The 22,486-nt window shown below is 38.7% G+C and overlaps 1 protein-coding gene across 4 annotated transcripts; it reads left to right on the top strand.

Annotated features, from left to right (window-relative positions):
• Positions 1–99: 99 nt before the first annotated feature.
• Positions 100–22,343, top strand: LOC135168087 (CD151 antigen-like). 4 transcript variants are annotated; one of them, XM_064131966.1, is made up of 6 exons: positions 100–454; positions 12,775–12,954; positions 15,383–15,574; positions 20,079–20,252; positions 20,583–20,744; positions 20,813–22,343. In XM_064131966.1, exons 2-6 carry the CDS (start codon positions 12,829–12,831, stop codon positions 20,957–20,959), a joined length of 801 nt encoding a protein of 266 aa, XP_063988036.1. In that variant the 5' UTR covers positions 100–454; positions 12,775–12,828; the 3' UTR covers positions 20,960–22,343. The 4 variants fall into 4 exon arrangements, with proteins under 4 accessions (XP_063988036.1, XP_063988037.1, XP_063988038.1 ...); XM_064131967.1 differs by lacking the exon at positions 100–454 and adding an exon at positions 11,976–12,183; XM_064131968.1 differs by lacking the exon at positions 100–454 and adding an exon at positions 11,976–12,197.
• The last annotated feature ends 143 nt before the right edge of the window (positions 22,344–22,486 follow it).

Below are 22,486 nucleotides of genomic sequence, written 5' to 3'. Positions count from 1 at the left end.
GAATTGAGGAGAGACGCGCGCGCGCGCACATGCATTAATACCTTGGTTCACCGGCGAAGTGTTGTGTACGCTTCCCCTCAGCGTGCCAGGCGTCACCGTGCTTTCAGTTTAGCTTCAGCGCTCGTGACGCGAGGTACTGTGTAACCAATTATTTTTTGTTATTGATTTACTTGTGCAAGATTAGATCGCGTGTTGTGTGCTATCGTGACAAGTGATCAAAGGCGTCGCAGACCATTGGGGTGCCATTAAGTGGCTAAAAAATCAGCTGCAATTGGCCTCTTGTGATTATTGCGTAGTGATTTAGAAATTATTCAAGACCTTGACGCAGCGAAAGGTAAACAAACTCGGTAAATAAAAGGCGGAAAGGAAATATTAAGTGATAGTATCATAAGTGATCGGATACTTCAGTCGAAGATACTCATGTGGACTCGTTAATTTTAACAGCATGATAGAGGTAAGTCGATTTAGTAAAAGCTTTTGTCCGGTTTTGTTGGGCGGCAAAGTGCCAAGCGTCTCCAATCTCATTGCGTCTTTTTCCGCTATTTTCTCACCCAGTCACACCGGTTGCTAGATCTTGGGGGAGAAGGCATCGATGCCTCTCATCGGGACGCTCTGGAATACCTTCTCTACTGTTTTCAGTGGTGATGTGTTGAAAAAAAAAACCAAAACGATGAAACATAGCCGTAAGCGTTTCTATGACAGTGTACTGCCGTTCCGCGATCCTTCCGGCACCATCTTGTCTTGATTCATACATATCACATTGCAATTTGTTCTTCCGTAAATGCTATATTTACGAAAAAAAAATGCCCAAACTATCTGACTGTCCGGTATTGAGAATCCCTTTGAGAAATTCAAAAGCCCTAATTTCCATAGGTAAATTAAAAATCCGTGTAAGCTATGTTTATTTTCATTCCCCGTGTGGGATAAAATGTGTTCGAACGTTGAGGGAAAAAAGAAATTACCTCAACCCTCCAGAGAGCCCCCTTGTCTAGGGATTATAAGGCACCGCGATGACATAGCAAACTAACCTACATCAGCGGGCATTGAACCACCTAATGAAAACATTAAAATTAAGAAGATTTTCCCCCGAGACTATTCTTCTTCCTAATAATCCTTTTTCATAACTTTATAAATTTCCCATCTAAAAACTTCATTGTGACATCTTAAGAAATTGTCATTGAAGAATCCCGCATAATTAATTTTAACGAAATACAAAGTATGATCAAAGATAAAAAAATGAAAAATTTCGAAATAAAAGTCAAGTTTTTTTAGCAACAATCTCGGACCAATTCCAACGTTAGAATTTCCAACGTCGACCACTTTCTTCATTATCTGCAGTAATGAAATGAGTTTAACCGAGGTGACGTACCGAAGCGAGTAATTAAATCTCAGGTTGTCAAGGCGTTTCGCAAGGCATTTATATGCATCCATCGAGAGACAAAGAAAATGAAGGAAAGGAATGTGCAACAGGAATCACAAAATAATAGAGCTCACATTGAAATGACCGCTCATTAAAAAAAAAATGAAAAGATTACCTCGCTCAGTATTTGCACTGTTACACATTCTTATCAAATGACATGCACACATTTGCTATTTTTTGCATTTTCTACTATTGTTTGTGGAATTTTCTTTCAAAGAAAAACCGTTGGCGAACGATTAACATCACCTGATGAATATTCATTCGAATTAGATTCCAAATTTCGGATGAAATTAATTTATCAACTGATTGGGTTGGATGTTATCGGTATTGTTGAGTTATCGGCACAGAGGTGTACATTATAAATACGCATTTCTCCCTGGGCATTGAGTCGCGTATGTGTCATGAACGGTCTCTGCGGTCCAGCTTGTCACGAATCTAGTTGTCATGCAACCGAGACCAATAATCTATGCGAAATAATACACCATTACTCGACAATTGTCTATCAATTTCATTGCAACGCAACGAGTGTTTTACTCTCCTTCCACCAATGAATACGGATAATCAAGCGTATTTATTAATTTTTTTTTGTCGTCCCCAAAAACTACACCGGATATGTATATATATATCTTTATTCATCTATTAATATTTATCTTTCGGGATTTTTTTCATACAATAAAAAGCAAGGATTTTGAGCATTACAATTCAACTATTATTAAGATTCTCAATTAAAGGTAATTATATTTGAATGTAGGTATGGGAGGAGGGTAGATATGTGACCTGAGACTCCATACTTCATGTTATTAGAAAAGCAAAAAAAAAAAATAGCAGAACGTGGTTTCGATCCACGGACCTCTGGGTTATGGGCCCAGCACGCTTCCACTGCGCCACTCTGCTCTTATAAAATTTTATCTCTACTAAAGCTTTTTCCGTTATTGCCATCCTAAACACCTCGACTATCGCTAATTTTTGGCCGATAAAATACCTGTCGGATACCGGTCAAACATTATGCAACTCTAGCAACACGAATGTAGACTACAAACTATAAAGTAACTGTAGCAACAACTGTACATGCTGGTTTATAATAGATACGTCTGCATAAATTGGCCGCGGTAGTAGCCCTGGAGTTTGTGCAATATACCTATCACGTTGGTTCATGGGGTATATCCTCCATTATATCCAGTGCGAGGATCCCCAGTGTCTCGAGCTGTCGACAGGGCATTAATCAGTATGCTTTGTTTGAAGATGTTGGTGACAGAAATCGAGCTGTATTGGATTTTCTCTGGCAACTGTCTTCCATAATCTCCAGATTTAAATTCCTTTTAATTTTCCTAATTTTCCACTTTGTTGTTCTTCTTGAAGTGGAAATATCATATGTATTTTTCTTTTCTTTTATCGAATAGTTCACGCTGGGAGAAGCATGTTTACGTTATGAGTGTTCATCATTAGACATAAAGAGAACGTTTACCATGCACGGCCATGCGTGTTTCATATAGGAGCTATCAATTCCAGACGGCTTATCAAACCTAGTCGACCTCTCAGAGTTGGCTATTTTTGTACACAGTTGCTTTAGGCACACATATACTGGTATCTGGACGCAAATCCGGTCATCCGGTGGGGGGAGCTTTGCCGAATGAAAACCAAACTGAACGTGCACTCACATAGGCGAAGGTCTGAGTGGGTTACATGAATCAGAGGGATTCATTTCCCATTGACGGATTTGATTTTTTTTTTTTTTCAGGCCAATATTTGTTTTTGCGTAAGGGCCGAATAAAACGTGCACTCTGATGAATTACAAATAGCGAAAAAAAAAAAATCATGCTTCCCCTTTTGTTTATTCATGAGACACCTGTAGTTAGGTATTCTCTTTAGAAGAATTGGGGATGTTATATAGTTGGTGTTGTATGGTCTCGTCTCAGGAGCTATAGATTTTGGGGATTTGACACCTAATAAAATATCATGAATAGCTTAGGAAGAATACTCTCTCATATTTGCATCACCTGTTACACAGAGATAATCTTTCGCTCTTGTCTTGGTGTCGCCTTTTGCTATCAGGCAAGAAATTATCGTTGCTCGTTCGTGGCATATTTTTTTTCTTCTTATGTACTCTTTTACGTCCCTTTTTCCCATTTCTCTTTCTTTTCGTGAAAAAGCTCTCTTTTCCTCATGGCTCCATCAACCGTCTGGGAAATTATCACATCTCCGTGAATGGATAGGGAATTTCCGGTATGAAGAGGTCTCTTGGGGGGAGTTAGTCGGTTCTGAGAAGTTTAAACCCATAATCCAGTAGTTTTACCGTCGAAACTAAATCAATAGCGCTCGGGGAGATGATGTGATCGAGTTTATCACAATTGCCGAGAGTTACGAGAATTATTGAGTTATATGGACATAATCCCTTCTCTTGTATTTAAATACCGCTTTGAATATGGGCCTACCTTGCAATATACACACAACATTGGCTACCGTACTAAATATCGCGGCTAGTGGGTAGTATCGGACGTACAGATTGGCCTTAAATTGCCCGGATAGCAGAGGAGAAGAGGGTGCCTGTCTGCCCTCGAGAGCCCGAATGGCGTTAACTTGCTCACTCATCCCAATCTCTCTGATGTTTATTGTGATATTCACCGCACAAATGTAACAATACTAAAACGAAGGCGAAGGAAAAAAAATGAGTAATCCGAATTTAGAGTATTTTATCAGTAACATGGTTTGAAAGTGTCGCACAGCGAGTAAAGCGCCTCGCATCGATCAACGATAAAGGGTTTGGTGATCGTGTGAGCCAGAAAATAGACGAGGGCACGTCTGTTCCACTGGCATTCCATCACGCTTATATATCCCTGAATTTCCGTCCAGACGATGTGAAAGACTAGCCCCGTTCCAGCTGCACCGTGCATTTTATGCACTGATATTGGCATTCTTTTTTTAATGAAATAAAATGCAGTTAGTATGCAGATTGAGAATATAACAGATGACTATTCTGATTACGGGTATTACGTTTGGGCTATTGAAGGGTAAATAACGAAATTGATTGAGGTATTTATCACGAGTTTTGTCAATTACAATAATTCCATGAATTATTTATTGAAATTTGATAGAAAAATGACAGGAGTCTTTTATGTATGACTTTGCCGATTAATTCAAGTTCATTTTTTATTATTTATGCAATGGATTTCCATTTTTCCTCGTGGGAAACTTAAATTGTCTTTGAAACTTCAATTCATTTCTATTGTTTGAGGAAAGAAAATAGCATTCCCGGATTTTTGCCTTAAAATTTTATCAGTAATTTTCCAACTGAGTATGAATGAAATAACCTAGTGGATTGATCTACCTAAACGTCGGTAGCTGAAGGGTAGATGGCTTGGAATTCTCTTGAGGCAATTAGTTAGCCAGGCGTGCTATGGGCTTTTCAGAAAGTCTCCGTCGTTATTCCTCCGTTGGTAATTAACTTGGACAATTTATGGTGCGTACATACAACTCCCCCAGCATTGGATTTAATACCAGTAAAAAAAAAAACATATGCGGGAGGATACCATACAATATACTAACGATAGGCACGTGGCCTTTTCATCACAAGTTTTACATATTAGCTCGTGAACGTGTAGTATCTTTTCACGTGTGAACGAGCCTTTAATGTCACGGACCGTTATCAGACGATCAGATCTCATTAATGGGAAATACACGCACACCAGCACCGCTCTGGAACTGCCTGTGCTCATTCATGCCGAAATAAATATATGTCTCTGATGCAGTTGCCAATAGTTATTTATTGCCTTATTATTGAAGAGATATAGGGGCAAAATGTGCTGCGGAGAAAGACACGATCTCTCTTTTTTTCACCATTTCCTATATGTAGAAAATTTATATTTTGAAAAAAGTCAAGAATATTAAGAATATATGTATATTCTTTTTAAAATATACATTTTTCCATCTTGGTGGCCATTTATTTTTCATTTCCATTCATCGCTCATTCAGAAATTTCCCTGCTATTCCTCCTTCCGGTTCTTGCAAACGTAAGATGACACGAATAACTGTGAATAAGTGAAGCAGTATAAAACTCGAGTAAAAACGGGCTTATACGATCGTATCTATGTATAGTCGAGAGAAATGTTTCTCGGAACATTTACTTAAAACTCTCCGTATCAATTATCGCACACAGCAAAATCGGGGCTTCATTTGCATGATCCATCAACACGCAGTCGTTGGCACACTGGCTCTGACATCTTCTCGACTTTCACGTAAGAAAGTGGAATAAGAATGCTCGCAACGCCCGGCGTAATATCGCATCGTGTGGTTGATTTTTTTCGCTTGAATTATCTAAGTGGACTATTTCAATGTTATCTGACTACGGAGAAAAAATTTCTAAAGGTATTCATGTGCCAATCCCCATAAATTCGTTTACGATGCTGGCACATGAATTTTTCAGACTTTTTTCGCTGTGTGGATAATCCATCATTTCTTGGTACATATCACCTCTGAAACTGGGTTATCTCATTCTCTGGGCGAAAGAGGGCAAAGTACTTAAAAAAAAGACGTCCTTAACTAGCTACCTTTTCGTATGTCATAGTAAAAATAATTATCCATCTTAATTCGTCTCAGATTGAGGGCAAGTCTGTATCAATACTATATCTTGCAAAATTTTTCCACACCATAAAAGTTTTTTTTTTTTTTTTCCAAATAAATAGGTCGATACGTCAATGAGGCGTACAATCGATTTAACTTATTTAAACTGCATTACATCCGGTCGATTAGTATAATTCAATTTGAATCAAGCCAACCTTTGGCTCGAATTACAGGGACTATACTATGTCGGAGGCGTTTAATTATTTCACATTGTCCCATTGTTTTTTTATTTACAAAAAAAAGAGGACAGATAAAGCTCCAGTTTATTTCGCTAGAGTGGCTCTCCGAGTATTTCAAGATGTTGTCAGCAGCAGAGAAATCAAAGTTGGAGGAGGAGTACGCGCCAATGCAAATCCCACGAAGCAATCGAAGCGGACTTCCCCTGCAAATGCACTCGTCCGCGTACTCTTTAGGCTCTTCAATTGCTTGGATGCCACAAGCCGAGAGAAGTCGTTACGAGAGACCAGAGCATAAAAGAACGCCAGTCAAGTTTGCCGTAACTCCTACAATTGTTGTGTACTTTTCTTTTGGAATGGTGTCCTTGACAGCGAAAGATTCTACCTCAGTCAGACGCATTTCACATTTTCCCCTTGCGCTAGCAATTTTGACACTGAATATAAAGCACTTAAGAGCTGTTTTTCATTGACTATTGGACAGGAATACCACAGAATTGAATAGAATGACAGGAAATCGGTTACTCAACCCCAGCGAAAGAAAAAAATTAATAATGATAAGAAATTTATTTGTTGCTTCTCCATTAATTTTATCCATCTCAGTAGAAAAAAAAGAAGATATAAAATTGGATGAGAGAAGAAAGAAAAATACTCTTCTATATATAAAGAATGTACCTGACACCTTGACGGTAGAATGTTACTCAACACTTGCTCTCTTCTGCTTTCTTTCAATATTATTTTTTCCTTTCAATTTTACGTGTCATCTTGCCTATTCTGTATTCACCGCAGCTGCAATATCCTAGTGTTGCATAGTGCAGAATGAATACGCCTTACACTTGCATAGGTATGCATACACTATGCGGTTGCCCACCACGAAGATGTTCTTACATGAGTATACCAATGCGAGGGGAGTATTTAAAGTGTAAAACCATCTCTCTATGTGTTCGGGGTCGGCTGCCATCTGCGGAATTACGATATAACTGTGTGCGGCGGATCTATCTTGTGGTGTAATGTCGGTGGAAGGGTGGTTTTATTCACGTGTGAAAACTTTATATAATACCAATGTGTAGACTGTTAGTTGGGTCGTTGGGTGAATTTCTCAAACCATCGTGCTAGATATACTGAGACATTAATATTGCAAAGACGGTGGATGTACATGAATGGGGTCTCATTGAAGTGGGGAAACAGACGTCTTGGGGGGTGCATCCGCTAATGAAAATGCATGATATCGGAGAGAAGAGACACATGGGCGTACATATGCTGTGGATACGCTAACCATACAGAGCTGTATGCTAACAGTAGTTACAGACATTATTCACTCCGCCGCAATATATTCTTTATTCTTATCAAGACAAATTCATCGCATTCTATTTAAAAGAATGTTTGGTTTAAACAAAATACTATCACGATACAGTTGATTTCAACCACAATGGTGGAAACGAAAAGTTAATTGTTTCAGTTGGGCAAGCATGGTTTTGAAATAAAAAATTCCCTTTTCAGCACATCCATTTCATTTTTTCGCTCATGAAAAAATACTCAGCCATCAAAAAATAGGAGAAGATGGAAAAAATAAATGTGCGCCTACACATATACATATATATTACATTATATTATTTGACGTCCAAGACTTCAGTAGCGCAGTCTAGGCTTCGTTTAAATTTCCCTGCGAATAATTACGTACGCCATTTCAAATTAGATCCCAGTTGACTGGTACCAATCCCCCCATTCCAGAAGATTTAGTGAAAAGCCCTCGATTTTTATTTCTATATATTTATTTTCTCCCTTTTTGCGGAGACAAAACGGAAATTAAAACGATGCTGGGCAGTAACGCCCTGCACCCGATGGTAGCCGTGTTGCTGCGTTATTCAAACACTCCCCACCCTTGCTTTGTTTTTTTTTTTTTTCAAAAAAGTGCCATTATATTTTCGTTGCCTCGCTTTTTGTCCAATTCAATTTCCATTCTAAAATGCCCAGTCAATGGGTTGTATATGTATAGACTAAAGGGGACATCAGGAAATGTAATACAACTGCTCAACGTCGGTATTCCCAGTTAAATTTCGGATGCAATATGCAATTTACTCTGCCCATTTTTTCCAACCTCCAACTTTTTTCTCCACCGATGTCATTTCACCCATTTTTTCCACGACATGCATAGTGAGGGTGCAAATTCCATTGCTATATAGTACTCTCGAGGATCCACCTTTACCAGCCAACAGTGAAAGCAGCCATTTACCTCCATTTCAAATGAAATAGATTAAAACTACCCCATGGTTGTTCTGGGCTCACTGATGAGGCAAAAGTCAATTTCCGGGCGGAAGTAAACAAGACAAAGGGTACTATGATTGCTGAGAGTCCCCCGAGATGGTCATGAGTATATCCACCAACACTTGGTGATCCTCAAACGTTCCTCTCCTTTTCCCATAAATTTAATTTTAATTTATACCGATGGATAGGACTTGATAATACCGATATTTGAATAAAATTTAGCGGCGAGGGATTAGAGGGAGAAATGGTAGAAAAGAAGGGTTGGGTCGACAAGGAAATTCTATACAACCGCATCAGAGCATATCAAAGCAATGAGGAATAGTGGTTGTCGACCACCGGCAGAGCGTTGGCACATCTTGGTTCCCCTGTCAGATGATGGTCGTGGGCACTGAGTGGAAAACTTGCGGCGTTTGCGTAGCATGCATTTGCAACTGTTTCCTTCTCTTTTATTTTCCCCTGTGCTCTCTTTTTTACCCTTAGTCTTCTCATATTGCTTTTTGTTTGCATAATACGTATAAAGGGGCGAAACAAACTTCACCAACGGGTTGGAAAATTCTCCATTGTTACATCTTCGCAGACTAGTAAGGATAAAAAAAGCAGATATTTCGATTCCCTAGTTGTTTCAGGTCACTCGTGTGCTACCCTTGCATTCCCTACGATTACTTAAACTCAGGCCCGTGGCTTATCGCATACTGGATTGCCAGTAACGCCAGGGTCAACTGAAGAGATTGAGTTGGCCCTGGCCTCCGGCCCTTCAATACACCGCATTTATTCTGATCCATATAGACTCGATATGACATGGGCGTGACAAATTAACTTGTAAGACAACTAATTAATCCTTTCTCCATTATCCTCCTCACTCACGACGCCTGATAGGGCAACCATTTCACCTTGTGCGCGTGCCCCTAGATAAATGAGAGAGAGAGAGAGAGAGAGAGGGAGCAGGGAATTTTTTATACCGGGTTAATAGGTAGGTTGATGATTGAGTCAATTCTATGGCGGCACATAACCACGATAATATTATGGGGTGAAAGGGTCGAGAGACAAGTTTCCCATCGTCCTTTCTACTCTCTTTATTGCGGAGATCCTTCACTGTTGGATTGGAGTGGTCCAGAGGACACGATCACAAGACGTGATCGCTCCCTCGTGATTCTCATGAATAGAGTACTGTTAAGTTGAGTGTAGGATGGACGACGGTGGGATTGAAAGAGGAAGAAAATCGTTCATTTTCAATTTTCAAGAGAAAATCCGAGGAGCATGGTATTCGTGAAAGATGGCCATCATGAATTTGTTATATGGGAATTAGAGGGTTTGGAGTGGACCACACGTTAATAGTTGGCTGAATAATCTCGAATTGGTATATTTGATTGATTGATAAATATTAATTATAGGGTCCTTTTAAGCCTCGCATTGGGATTGAAGAGGGCATCTGTATGTGAGACCTCTCGAAAACTGGCCATGAGTAAAGTACGCTTGTCCAACGAATTAATCCATTTTGCACTCGGCCAGTGTAACTCGTAAATTAGGTACGTGGCGTAGCAGAACAACAATAAATTGGCCCAGCGTTAACTCTGCGCTGTCTCTCCTGGAAACAGCTGCTGAGCTTTTTACACGATCAAATGCCAAACCCAAATACGCCCACCAAATACTTGCTCCAAATGCAGTTGTATCACGTGTCCATCCTCTCTACTTTTTCATCTGTCACCTCATTAATTTTACAATCATTTCTCACCATAATCTCTAAGTTCTGCAAATTCATCGCTGCAACAATACATAAAAAAACCTCCCAAACCTTTTTCCAAACGCCTTAAAAGCCAATTGGCATCTGAATAGCTAAACTATAGCTCCTCGATGTTCCGTATCCCAGTCACGATTATCCAGCAAATCATTATCGACTCCTGTTTCCCTGTTCTCTGTCTCCACCACTTACTCACTCTCCCCTACGCTCCTCTACGGCACTCAACATTTTTGCTACTTCCCCGCTCCTCCCTCTTGACGAATAGCAAAATATTCCACCCAAAATTGCTACAATTGAATCAATAATGAGAACCGACACGTGATGATGATGATGATGCTAATAGTAGCTAGAGAAGCAGAGGCAGGGGCGGGGAAGTGAATAAAAAGACATTATCCAATTTGGTACGCAAGTTATAGTATTCCTAAGGTGGACGAGTGATTGAACCACGTGAAAACACTGTGCAAAAGAAGGAGAATGGTTGAAGAACGGATGGCGTGGGCAGTCGGTGTCGGACACAGTTAAGTTAAGGTGTACGAAGAGAAATGGATGGTTGTTGAGGAGTGGGAAAGGATTCGCGTGGCTCACGTGCGTTTGAGGCGCAGTCGCGCGTGTCCGATCGGCTCTACATGGGGAAACAGTGAAGAAGGGAGAGACGGGGATTGGTAGTAAAAGGTGAACCACAAAGCACCTGCGGAAGAGATGGCAGAGCATGAGCTTGAGACTCATCAAAAAGGAGTGAATGTAGTTCGCCCACACGGGCTCTACGTTGAGATGAACACTCGATTAGAGAAGTAAAAAGTAAGGATGCTTGTGGGCGGTTCAAGAGAATTTTTAAAAATTCAGTCACATTAAAAATTGACAATTAGCTCCATCGAGAGTCGATGAATTCATAGTGAACTGAATATTGGTCGCGTCCGTTGGCTTAGTAAATCCGGCCTTAGGAGTACTGGTGGTTATGCGATGCAGGAACCAGCCAATAACCAACGAGGGCATTTGTGAGAGCGACTGGCAAGGTTAATATGATTGGATGATTGGCTACATTGGTAAATTGATCGTCAACTTTAGCTACATTGAGCAAATGAGGATATGCTCTCGACTTGGGGAGTGCTAGATGCTGATAGTCATGGTGATTGATGGACAAGGGATTATAAGTTTCTGTAACGTGAGAGACGCGAGTCATTACTACACTTTACAAATTGGCAATATTTATCTGTTTATTACCCTCTTATCCCACCCATTATTCACTCCATATAGGAGTAAATTTTTTTTCTTGTTAAATCCGATCCCTCAATTTTTTTACCGATGCGTCATTGGGTTTCTCAGTGTTGTCTGACCGTGTGGGTATATTTATTTTCAAGTGGGTGGCATTAGACACACCGGGGTCAATGCACGTGGGATGTCCGGCATGCGTTATGTAAGGATCACCCTCCTCCTATTCACTGTTATACAAATTAATGATTTATAATGATAAAAACCAAACGAAAAGTATATAATTTTTTAAAATTCTCACTATGCGAATTATGCCGGTAAAAAATAATAATGGACAGCAGCCATTGTAAAAGATGAGTAGAGATGAGTAGAAATGAGCCCCCCTCCCCTCCCCTCCCCCGGCACCCACTGTCTCCACATACAAGTGATTCGCTTGTCATGCTTGTTCGAGATATAGGCGCATCTATCTGTCCAAAATGCCTGTGACTGGTGTGTAGTATTCACAGATGGTATTAAAGGATTGGCGGACTGCGAGGCCTTCAGTCGTCTCCTAACAAACGTCCCGCCTAGTTTCAAGCTCATCTCCATCCCTGTCTGTTACCTCTCGTACGGAGGCCCCGTCACGTTTTCATTCCATCAACTGCCAGTTCATCTCCACAGTCACTGCAATATAATCTCCATTGGTATCCGGGAGTACACCGCATTACGTATGCAGAGGGAGTGATTCATAATAGTTGGCAATCAAGTGGATGTTGTGAATGGTTAATGTGCTAAAGTTATTATCTGGCAAATGCAATTTTATCAATTTTTTATACGTATTTATTTTTCTGATGCTAGAAAATGAATCCACTCCACTAGAAAATGCAGTTATTACCTGAGTTTTACAAAAAAAAAAAAACTGAAATTTTCTATTTTGTGTGGATTGGTATGGTTTTTGCTCTATAATTTTAGACTCTGACATTTTTCGGGCTTTAACTGAATAAATGTCGAAATCGATGGAACAATATTAGGGATTAGTTTATGCTGATATATATATTCTGGATTTTATATGCGATAATGTGCGGGGGTGAGACCTCGGGCATGCATATGTGGCCCGGTGGAAGGCTGTATCACGCCCGTAACTCTGGTACACTGCCAAGTTGTAAAGGAGCGTTGATAAATTTACGACGACACTGCCAAGAATAAGAACTCTGTGACTTTTTATCCGACCAAACAAACTGGAAAATTTTTTTGAAATATCGTGGGGACAATTTTTCGGTACAATCTCGTGTATTTTACTCGGTGGGAATTTCAAGTTTGACGGTTTAATTTTCTTGACTTATGTATGAATTTTTTTTTTATCGATGTTACAGATGCCATGAAAAAGTGATGCCACTGAATTACAAACGGTAAAGGGGATTTTTTCTATGAAAATGGCTAAAGGCTCTGAGAGACTACCCGGTACCTCCACGAGGATCAGAACACGAGACGATGGCTGCTGCTCCGTTAATTTTTTAAAATATGTTCTTCATATTTACAACGTGGTGTTGTTTGTGAGTATCATAACGAGTAAATTGAGATGTATGATGGGATAATGCATGTTTGTCTTTAATGTTAATGGAAGATACACGAACAAATGCACTGAAGGAATATTAGTAACGAAAAAAAAACTCGACGTTATCGCGAAGTACAATTATGGTCTATTTTTACTCGTTTCACGCTGCCGGTCAGCGTGATGTTCTCAATGAAAAACTACACGGACCCGAATTTTTACAATAAATCTCATACCATAACAATAGTGATAAATAACAGTCGCGTTTGGTAAAAAAAAACGATCCAAATCTTTGGGGAGGAGAAGGCCCGAATCCAGAGTCGTAACTTGTGCCATAATCCAAGGATTTGCGGCCAGTATAGTGTATATTTCGAGTTACCGTTGTATACACTATTCTGAATACCGGACATTTGTCTTTAAATTATTCTCCAGAATTGAGATTAAATCATAGCTAAGGAAGAGGATAAAAAAGGAATTCATAAAATTATGAGAAAATATGAATAAAAAGAACCTGATCGGAGTTTTTCGATGAAGCAGTCGTTTACCTCTCGGATAAATTATGCCACAAAAGAGCATCGTGACTGAATAACCAGCAATAGAAATCTCTACGAAGCATGGATTAATTAATATAGCAAATATTCATCAATCCATGGATCATGATTTACCAAAACTAAATAATATTCCACGTGATGAAATGTGTACCGAAACATGCATTTTTATTGGAATGAGAAAACATTCCGTTCAATGCCTATAATTTCCTATTCATTCAAGGAATAAACATACCATAATAAACTCTGAGCACTCTGATGGCACCTGCTAATATTCAACAATCTACACCGTCTAATTCACACGTGATATTTATTTATGTGCCTGGTGTAATTATCCACTATCCTCTGTATATGCGTGTGTTCCAGTGCCAAGCCAAACCAAATAGGGCATTTCGTCCCTTTCCCTCCACCACCAGACCAGTGAATTCCCCTGGGGGCTTATTTACGTATGTGCACCAGTTCAATGTGCATTTGCATTATGTACATGTGTACACCCTCTTGTGCTTTAGAATTTCATCATTCAAAGTAGCCAGAATGGTGTACGCCCAGTGTAGACCAGGTATATGGTAACTGTTGAGATACTTGATTCAGACATCCTTTGTGAGATATTCCAAATCCACAAGATACAATCTACATTCTGATAACCCGGAGGTAACTTACCACTCGACGCCTCGGATATACGTCTCGCTAATGCTCAATATAGGGAACATAACATGGAAATGCTGGTCCCCAAACTGTTAATTTATATCGGCGTTACCATCGCCAAATAGGGAAGCGTTAGAGAAATACTCTTATAAAATATTAACTTTTAAAAATCAAACATTATTTGCATTATATTATATTCTGACCCTTCTATTCTTCACGTTAAAAAAATAACAAACTTTATTTTGTACTATTTCACAAAACCTTATTTATTTAATGGAAATGAATAATTTTTCTGGATTTTATTTAACGCAAATACTTCATTCTGATAAATATTCCATTAATTAAATAGCCCAAACGAGAACTTAATGGGAACGAAGGGACTTTCCTTTTTTTAATTCCAAGAACTAATCGATTTCCTCGAGATAAACTTTCCCCTTCGCATTCATGAATGTATTTAGCTCAGGTGAATATATGATTCTGTTAAGCTTTTATGCAAACCCACAAAAGGGATGAATGAATGACATGCGCAGATTGAATTCGCATAAAATTATAATTGGAACAAATGAAACCATTCATCTCTACTATATGAATTATTTCGGGGAATGAAGAACTACGGGAAAATTGTGAAGGGGTTGATTTAATAATTGGGATATCAATTATGCAATCTCAGGGGATACAACACAATGTGTATTTAATGATTGAAATACTCTACACTGGAAAAAAAATTCTCACGTCGATGGATGTTTGTCCAAACAAAAATATTTTTCTCCGTACACAATCATAATTGTCTATTTTAACGATTCGAGCACAATTTTATCATAAAATAATTTTAAAGTTTAGAGTGGCTCATAATTCGATCCCGTTTACGTGTTTTCAATTTGAAAAACGGTCGAGTGAGCCACAAAATATGAAAGCAATGGAAAAACTGGCTTTCTGGAATTCGAACATCATTACGCCCACACCTAAAAAAGATGAGATGAGCCCATGCTCACGCACGAACATTTCATCTTTTCACTTCTTATTACCTCTTACTTCGACATCCCAACGTGTTTCATCCTCAAATAAAGTCCTTTTAGACTCAGGTATGTCTTCAAGACATTCTTCGAGTTACCTCCTCATGAGAATTCCTGAAAGCCATAAAAAAAAAACAATCGAAACGTCGAGGACACTGAAATTACTTCTTTACCATTGAAGGAAAAATGTCGTGAATAATTTAAGTTGTTTCTTCATTCTTAGCTTTCTGGATTGGTAGTCGGCGGAATAGGAGTATGGACAGTGATCGCAAAGCACAGTTATATCTCACTGATGGCTACGTCAACGTATCCAATACTTGCGTATGCTCTCATTGTTGCTGGTGCACTCGCTGTGATTGGTAGCTGGCTCGGGTGTGGAGGTGTATCCTCAGAAAATCGTTGTGTACTACTTGTGGTAAGTGGAGAAGCAATTATTTCTAATGTACCAGAGGAAAAATATTCAATCTGCTGGATATTTTTCAAAAAGAATTTCATCTTGTGACGTACTAAAATTCAATATAATTTTATTTAATATGGAAAAATCTTTGAAAATAAGTCATCGATATGTGAAAGTAGTGCATCAATGCTTGAAAGATACACCCAAACAGCCAATAGAAATCATTAGTATTTTTCAAATGCCCAGCATCATCTAAAGAATAACAATTCAGTATTCGAAAGACATAGGACGCCTTAATACAAGTAGCAGTTTTGATCACCTTCGAATAGTGTCCCACCTCCCATTCGTTTGCTCATCCTCCTGATTAATTATCCTCCGATAACAGAGGATATACTTTAAACGAGGAAAACACCCAGGGTAGCAAATGGGCAAAGGTTATCGCTCTTTAAACGAGAGGATACCTCTTACCGATGCGCTCCAGCTGACGCCCAATCCGTTTTATGGTCCTCTCATAGTCCAACTTCACCTCTTCCCTCAACCCCTCGTGCTACACTCTTCTTTCACAATTTCCACGTAAATTGTTGCGCTCACAAACACATGATGTTAATATTCATTCAATGTCAGGTAACAATGAGTTTCTAGGGCTGTGGATAGTATAATTACGTTGGTAGCACACAGTTCCTAACGAGGTTAACGGACCTGATTGTTTGAAATTACCATAATAGCATTTAGTGCCGGAAATTCTCGAGTGAACTATTCCTTGTTCTGTTCTAAACTTGATAATTTTATTTACCCATTCTAAGGTGTAGCTGAGAGTTCATTCAATGCACTGAAAAAAAATAATTTTTCCAAATATTTATTTAGTTGACAGATCATTTTTTTCTAGTACAGGATTATTCTGTGGAAATTTTTATAAAAAAATCTAGTGCCACATCTTACTTATTTTATTTCGCTAAAAAAAAATATTTTTTTAATTTCCAACATAGTCACTCCAGTGAACTGATGGAACTTTCGGAAGAGAAACGCAATTTTAATTAAAGATTCCTGTTCGTGCTCTAAGAACAGAACGCACTAATAACACAATATGCAATTTTCTATCATCTTCTTTTCACGTACACGAATGCCGCTGATAGAAACAATGCGCACCCTATCCCACGTTCATGAAGTCCACCATAATTGAGACAAAGGGATGCAACATCTCCCCTGAAAATTACCTCTACAAACTCCCTTTGCCCTCTTCGTGCGCTCCACACAAATAACCTTTTCCCCTCTTTCTTCGATATCCTTTGAGGCATCACAACTTCTTCCGTTATTCTCTACAACACTTGTAATCCTGAAATTCTTGTTCGTAAGAAAGTGGGCTTTACCTGCAATAAAGTCAGTAAGAACACCCGAGGGCACTCCAAGAAAACTAGACTCCTTTGAAGGAATACTTCAAGCACTTCCTCATTTCTCAATTCAAGACACCCTCGAGAAGAGTTAATTCACTTCGATTAGACGATGAGAATTCTCACTAGACTGCTTGTTCATTAATTTTTATGCATGCACAGCTGGAATGACTTTTAAATCAATAGATATCTAAGCGTCCTAATGAGTCCTAGGCAAGATACTTTTTCCTCTTGTATAAAAGCTGGGTAAAATTCAAATATACTTTTTTTGCGGTGAATTTGACTTATCATGGTGGATCTTGATAAAGAAATGGTGTCATACTGGCCAACGCCTCAAAATGATTACAAACCAGTTTACCCAAAGTTAGGAGGGCCTCGATGCTCCAGGCAAATTCGCCTTCCCCATCATGATTGCTCTCTTCCTCATGTTCAAGTACTTACTGCCAATTTATACTGGTAAACTAACGAGTATCATAGTCTACTCCGTCTCCATTCCTTTCAACGTAAATGCAACCTGTATGTAACTCGTAAAACCATAGCCCTATGTCAGGCCACGTCAAACACAATGGAATATCACGCCCGGAATTTGTAATTCCTCATTTTTTTTTACTGCCATGTACTTCTTATTCATCTTGTAGCCCATTTTGTTTGCTGAGCTCTTCAAAATAGTCGTGGAGGATGAAAATACCGTGCATCTCCATTCAACTCAGGCCATTGAAGACGCGTTATTATTTGCCTGCATAGCGTTCGAGCAATCGAGGGCGGAGATTCACGATGAAAAATAGCGATCAATGGTTTTGTGATCTCTTGAGACTGACGATATTCACAGATGTATTACATCTCATTGCCCTCAGACCCCCTTGCACAGGGAATGGTTGAATTTTTTTTCCTTCATAGCCCATGTTTTCAGTTTCTCCATTTATCCACTGAGAGAAAAGAAAATACTTTCGCTCAGGAATCATGGAAATTTTCTTCAGGAGAATGGCAACTCAAGTTTCGACTCTCCAGAATCACTGAGTGAATATCTTACTAAATGGTTGTGTAATGCCAGATGAGAATGAGACTCTGGAACAATGAGCGAAGGCCTTGAGTATTCCATTGTCAAGCCGCATCTAGATCTGATTGTTCTACTGATAGAACGTTCCATCGAGGCTATTGGATTCTAATCAATGGCACATGTAATTTATGGATCAAAGCTGAACTCCTGTTGATAGTCACTCACATGCTACTGACGCACGAGCCCAATCCATTTACACTCACTCGGCACAAAATCCCCCGTCATATTCTTGATTGAAATAATTTTCTTATTGCAATATCAATCGCTTTACTCCCGTCATGCCAGGACCGGGAGAAATGCTTCGTAAAAAAGTGATGGGTATTTTCATCCTCCTCAAATATTCAATAATGCCTTCCCGGTTGCAAAATAACTAGACACATCTACATGCGATTGTGTTAATAATTCAACGACATCTGTTCAGAAGGAATTTTCTAATATTATTTAGTATTACGAGATCTATTTTCAAACAGACTTAAAATGCATTGGTATCCATTGCGGTTGATGGTATGGCGTTCGCTGTACACCACAGAGACCAATTATTTCTCGCCCCATATCCATACAGAGGAGATATATCGTATCCAGCGATCCAAACAAACTTCAACAACACCGGCATTTGCGTTTACATATTTTGTTTTCACAAGAAGGCAGATAGTCGTCCCTTTCACCTTCCCTTCCTCTGATGCGCCAAATGATTTCCTAAAGTGGTCAATGCTGTGGAGACCCATTCCAAACGAACTTTGTATATGCATGTGCGAGAAACTGCCTCCTCATTACCCCATGCAAATAACCACGCCAGATATGGCATAACCAACGACGCCCCATCCTATGGCTCTTTTGTATCATCGTATATCGATGGCTTGAAAGATGAAAAATAAAAGACAACTGATCGAATGGAAAATATTTAATTAAGAGGGAAAAAAAAATCCCTTTTCCCTCTCGGTTTTGGCGGAACGGGTAATTCATACGCATTTCAATGGCCATTCCATTGGACAAGTTCTACTCCACTTTTGTTTTTCCTTACAGTCAATAAATTTCTCCAAACAATATGGACCTATTGTCCCCGAAGATGTGGTATTTCATGTCAATAGCATATGCCCCGATGTAACGATAACAAAATCTAAGCTACTAAAACATGAAGAGAACCAGTTTGAACAGCATCTGATCCATTCGAAATCGAATGGCCAAAGAAGTACAAAAAAAAACACAGACATTCCCATCAGGTCTCCCGACAATATTGTTCCGTCATCAAAGACGAATAAGATAATCCCATTTGAAATAGTACTCATCCATTCCATCTGCAGCCAACAGAATTATTTTTAATAGAAAAAAAAAAAAAAAAAATAGCCGACCAAAGCACACCAGAATATCCCAGAATATATACCTACTCTCAGTTGTATCACGCGAGTTTGCGAGAGTTTTTATATACTTGACAGCTTTTTCTTGTTTCTCCTCTCCCCACTGTCATTTTTTTTCACCACTTCACCCAACAATCGCTCGTAAAGAGTTACGAGAGCCCTTTTCTCCTGGTGATGGGTTATAAAGGTTTTTCCTCACCGAAGTATCTCGTATACTCGAGTTTGGTAACCGTGGTGTATTATTTGTCCAATATCCCTGGTTATTCCCACCTAAGTATAAAACATCTTGCGGGCTTTATGGCCAGACAAAGGAATCATTTTTGCATGAACAACGAGTTCATCCATCCTTTATCGTCACTTGGTATATTTTTTTTCAATGTCATTGGACTACAACAACCACAACAATTGTTCCTCAGCTACAGCCATGCATTCGCCAGACTCATTCTCTTCCCTTGAATGCACATTATTACAACTGAATACCACCATTATCAATGGACAATTGTACAATCACGTACCAGTGATGATAGACAATTTCCGAGACACTGTGCAAACAACTCCACAACTCGGTGAATTATCATGTTTCTGGTCTGACAAAGTCCATGCTAAAGTGTCGTACGTGACTCGTAATATATTCAATTTATGCACTTTTATAAAGTCATAATGCAACATCATTACACTATTAAACTTTGAACTGTGATTTCCTCCTTTTGTCAACTTTTCAGTACATATTTGTGGTAATGGCGGTCTTAGGACTTGAAGCTGGTGTTGGGGTGCTTGCTAGACTACACGAGGAACAAGTTGGTCCTGAGATGAAAGAGACGCTGAATCGTACTTTCCTCGAATACTATTCCGTGAGTTCACGGGAAACCGCAGCTATCGACCAGATGCAAATTGAAGTGAGTATTGCAAGCGCTCGAAACCTTTTCGAGGCCCTAAAAGTAATGAGTAAAAAACAACAACATCACCGCCAGTTGCTCCAACAATTTTTTATCCCTCGTAAATCTATAAATTTGCGGTTATCGGTGAAGCACGCAACCATGCAATAAATAAATTGTTCCCATTATTTTCAACCATCTGCAGCTATAGATCAAACATTTCATGAATAACGCGGTATTGTGTAGTTTGGTGAGGGATATTGTGCTCGTGATTTGTTCAGATTTCATCGATTCTGGGGGTATTGAACAATTTACGTTCTTATAATGAAGTCTATTGTTGTCACGTTACAGTTCAAATGCTGTGGGGCACGTAGATTCGAGGACTGGTTGGCGAGTGAGTGGTACAAGGATGAACAAGTACAACGTGATGGAAGCCTTGTACCTGACAGTTGCTGTAAAACCCCAATGTTACTGTGTGGCAGACGGGATCATCCGTCTAATATTCAGTACACGGTAGGTTCCAACGTCATTTACATTCTGATAATGGAAGGTTAATAAAGTAAACTTGCAATTGATTGCAGGGTTGTATATATAAATTTTTGGAGACGACTAAGGAGCATTTAATAATTCTGGGTGCTGTCGGTCTTGGTCTCTCTGTGCTCGAAGTCTTCGGCATTATCTTGGGCTCCTGCCTGTACATCAAATTAAGACACGACTTCGATGACTGAGAGTCACTTCATCACGAGGACAATAATAATGAACAGACTTGGTGTAGATATGGGGAGCATCGAATAGTCTGATAGGAGGCAGGGACGTGATAAGATGACATATCATCTGTTCACGCTTGATATCAGTCGATAGGAATATGAACATTTGATTAGTTACTGCATTGTTCTCGTCGGGATTGAAAGTGTAATAAAAGTATATTGGAGGAGAGTTTAAAAAGGGACAAGACAATTTATCATTGATAACAGAATCTCAAAAGTGGAAAATTATGACTGTTACAAATAGGACGATACTGCCACCTACAATAATTGTATCAATACTGTAAACATTTTTTTTCGTATAAGATGAAAAATTATTCTAGTATTTGTAATACGAAAAGTATTGTATTTAGATTACTGTGTGAATTGTCTCGTTAATCGAGTTGACCAACGAATTACAGACGAGTAAGATATTCTATTCTCTTCAGGTGTTGTACACTATGAGATTTAATTAGCTCTGAATTAAAAAAAAAGTAAATGTGCAATTCTTGTGAAGCATATGTTTCACATATGAAAAAATTTTATGGAAAATTGTGTGCTTATAAATTTGAAAATTAAAATATACGACATTCGTCGGTCAAAAAATTTGGCATCTCTATCAGGTTCGGAAATATTTCTATAAAACTAGCATTAAAAACCGTTAAAATTTTTTCCTATGTGTCCATGTACATGAAACTATCTTTCGATACTGCCACATGATGGACAAAATCCATTTAAGAGTCTACCATACAATTGAATTGAATTACACTAAAATGCTCAAACACATTTTCTATCGACATGAAATCACAATTGTACCTATTGTATTCATTGTTATGCGAAAGACTATTCAATAAGATGTGGAGATTATTAGGAATTTCCAGGCAAGACAAAATAACGCAAGAAGGGAAGGATTTTCCTCAGGAAAATTTTAAGCTGCAAAGGAAAGAAAATTGTACAGATGTACAAGAGTGCCTTTTAAACAATAAGAGAGTGATTTTGTGCCGTAAAACACTGCAAATGCCGAGTGAGTGGGTTTTTGCCTCCAATCAGTATTTATTCAAATGAATTCCTTATGAGAATTAAGTTCAGTTTTTATATTAATCGATGCAACTGTTATACTAGCGATTAACAGCGTATATAGATTATACGTTACGGAATAATCATAAGTAGATAAAGGTATATTGGAGTATTGGAGGCACCGAACAGGTACTCTTCTTTTGTATTACCATAATTGAAGCAGAATTATTTTCTTTGTATTGTCTTTATGATAATAAGTGCAAATGACATTGCAACTTTATTATAAATATTGTACATACATATCAAAAGATATATTGTTATTATCATGGGTCTATAAAATATTGAAGATATACCTCCATGTTTTTTGTCTTTTAGTATTTTGAAACTTCATTATTGACTAGCGTATTAGTTGATAATTTTCCGATTGAGAATGAAACAACGAGTGAAGAGTGGGGGATGAGGATCATGTAACCGAAGCAAAGATTATAGGGGAGA

The sequence above is a fragment of the Diachasmimorpha longicaudata genome, chromosome 12 (genome assembly GCF_034640455.1).
Source record: "Diachasmimorpha longicaudata isolate KC_UGA_2023 chromosome 12, iyDiaLong2, whole genome shotgun sequence".
In the NCBI taxonomy this organism is placed as follows: domain Eukaryota; kingdom Metazoa; phylum Arthropoda; class Insecta; order Hymenoptera; family Braconidae; genus Diachasmimorpha; species Diachasmimorpha longicaudata.
This window is presented reverse-complemented; position numbering and strand designations above follow the sequence as displayed.

Bases quoted from the DNA above. Each gene is read 5' to 3' on its own strand.
- LOC135168087 (XM_064131966.1), top strand. From the start codon at position 12,829: ATGAAAATGGCTAAAGGCTCTGAGAGACTACCCGGTACCTCCACGAGG. The intron at 12,955-15,382 runs GTGAGTATCATA...CTTCATTCTTAG, and splicing joins TTTACAACGTGGTGTTGTTT to CTTTCTGGATTGGTAGTCGG. The intron at 15,575-20,078 runs GTAAGTGGAGAA...TCAACTTTTCAG, and splicing joins ATCGTTGTGTACTACTTGTG to TACATATTTGTGGTAATGGC.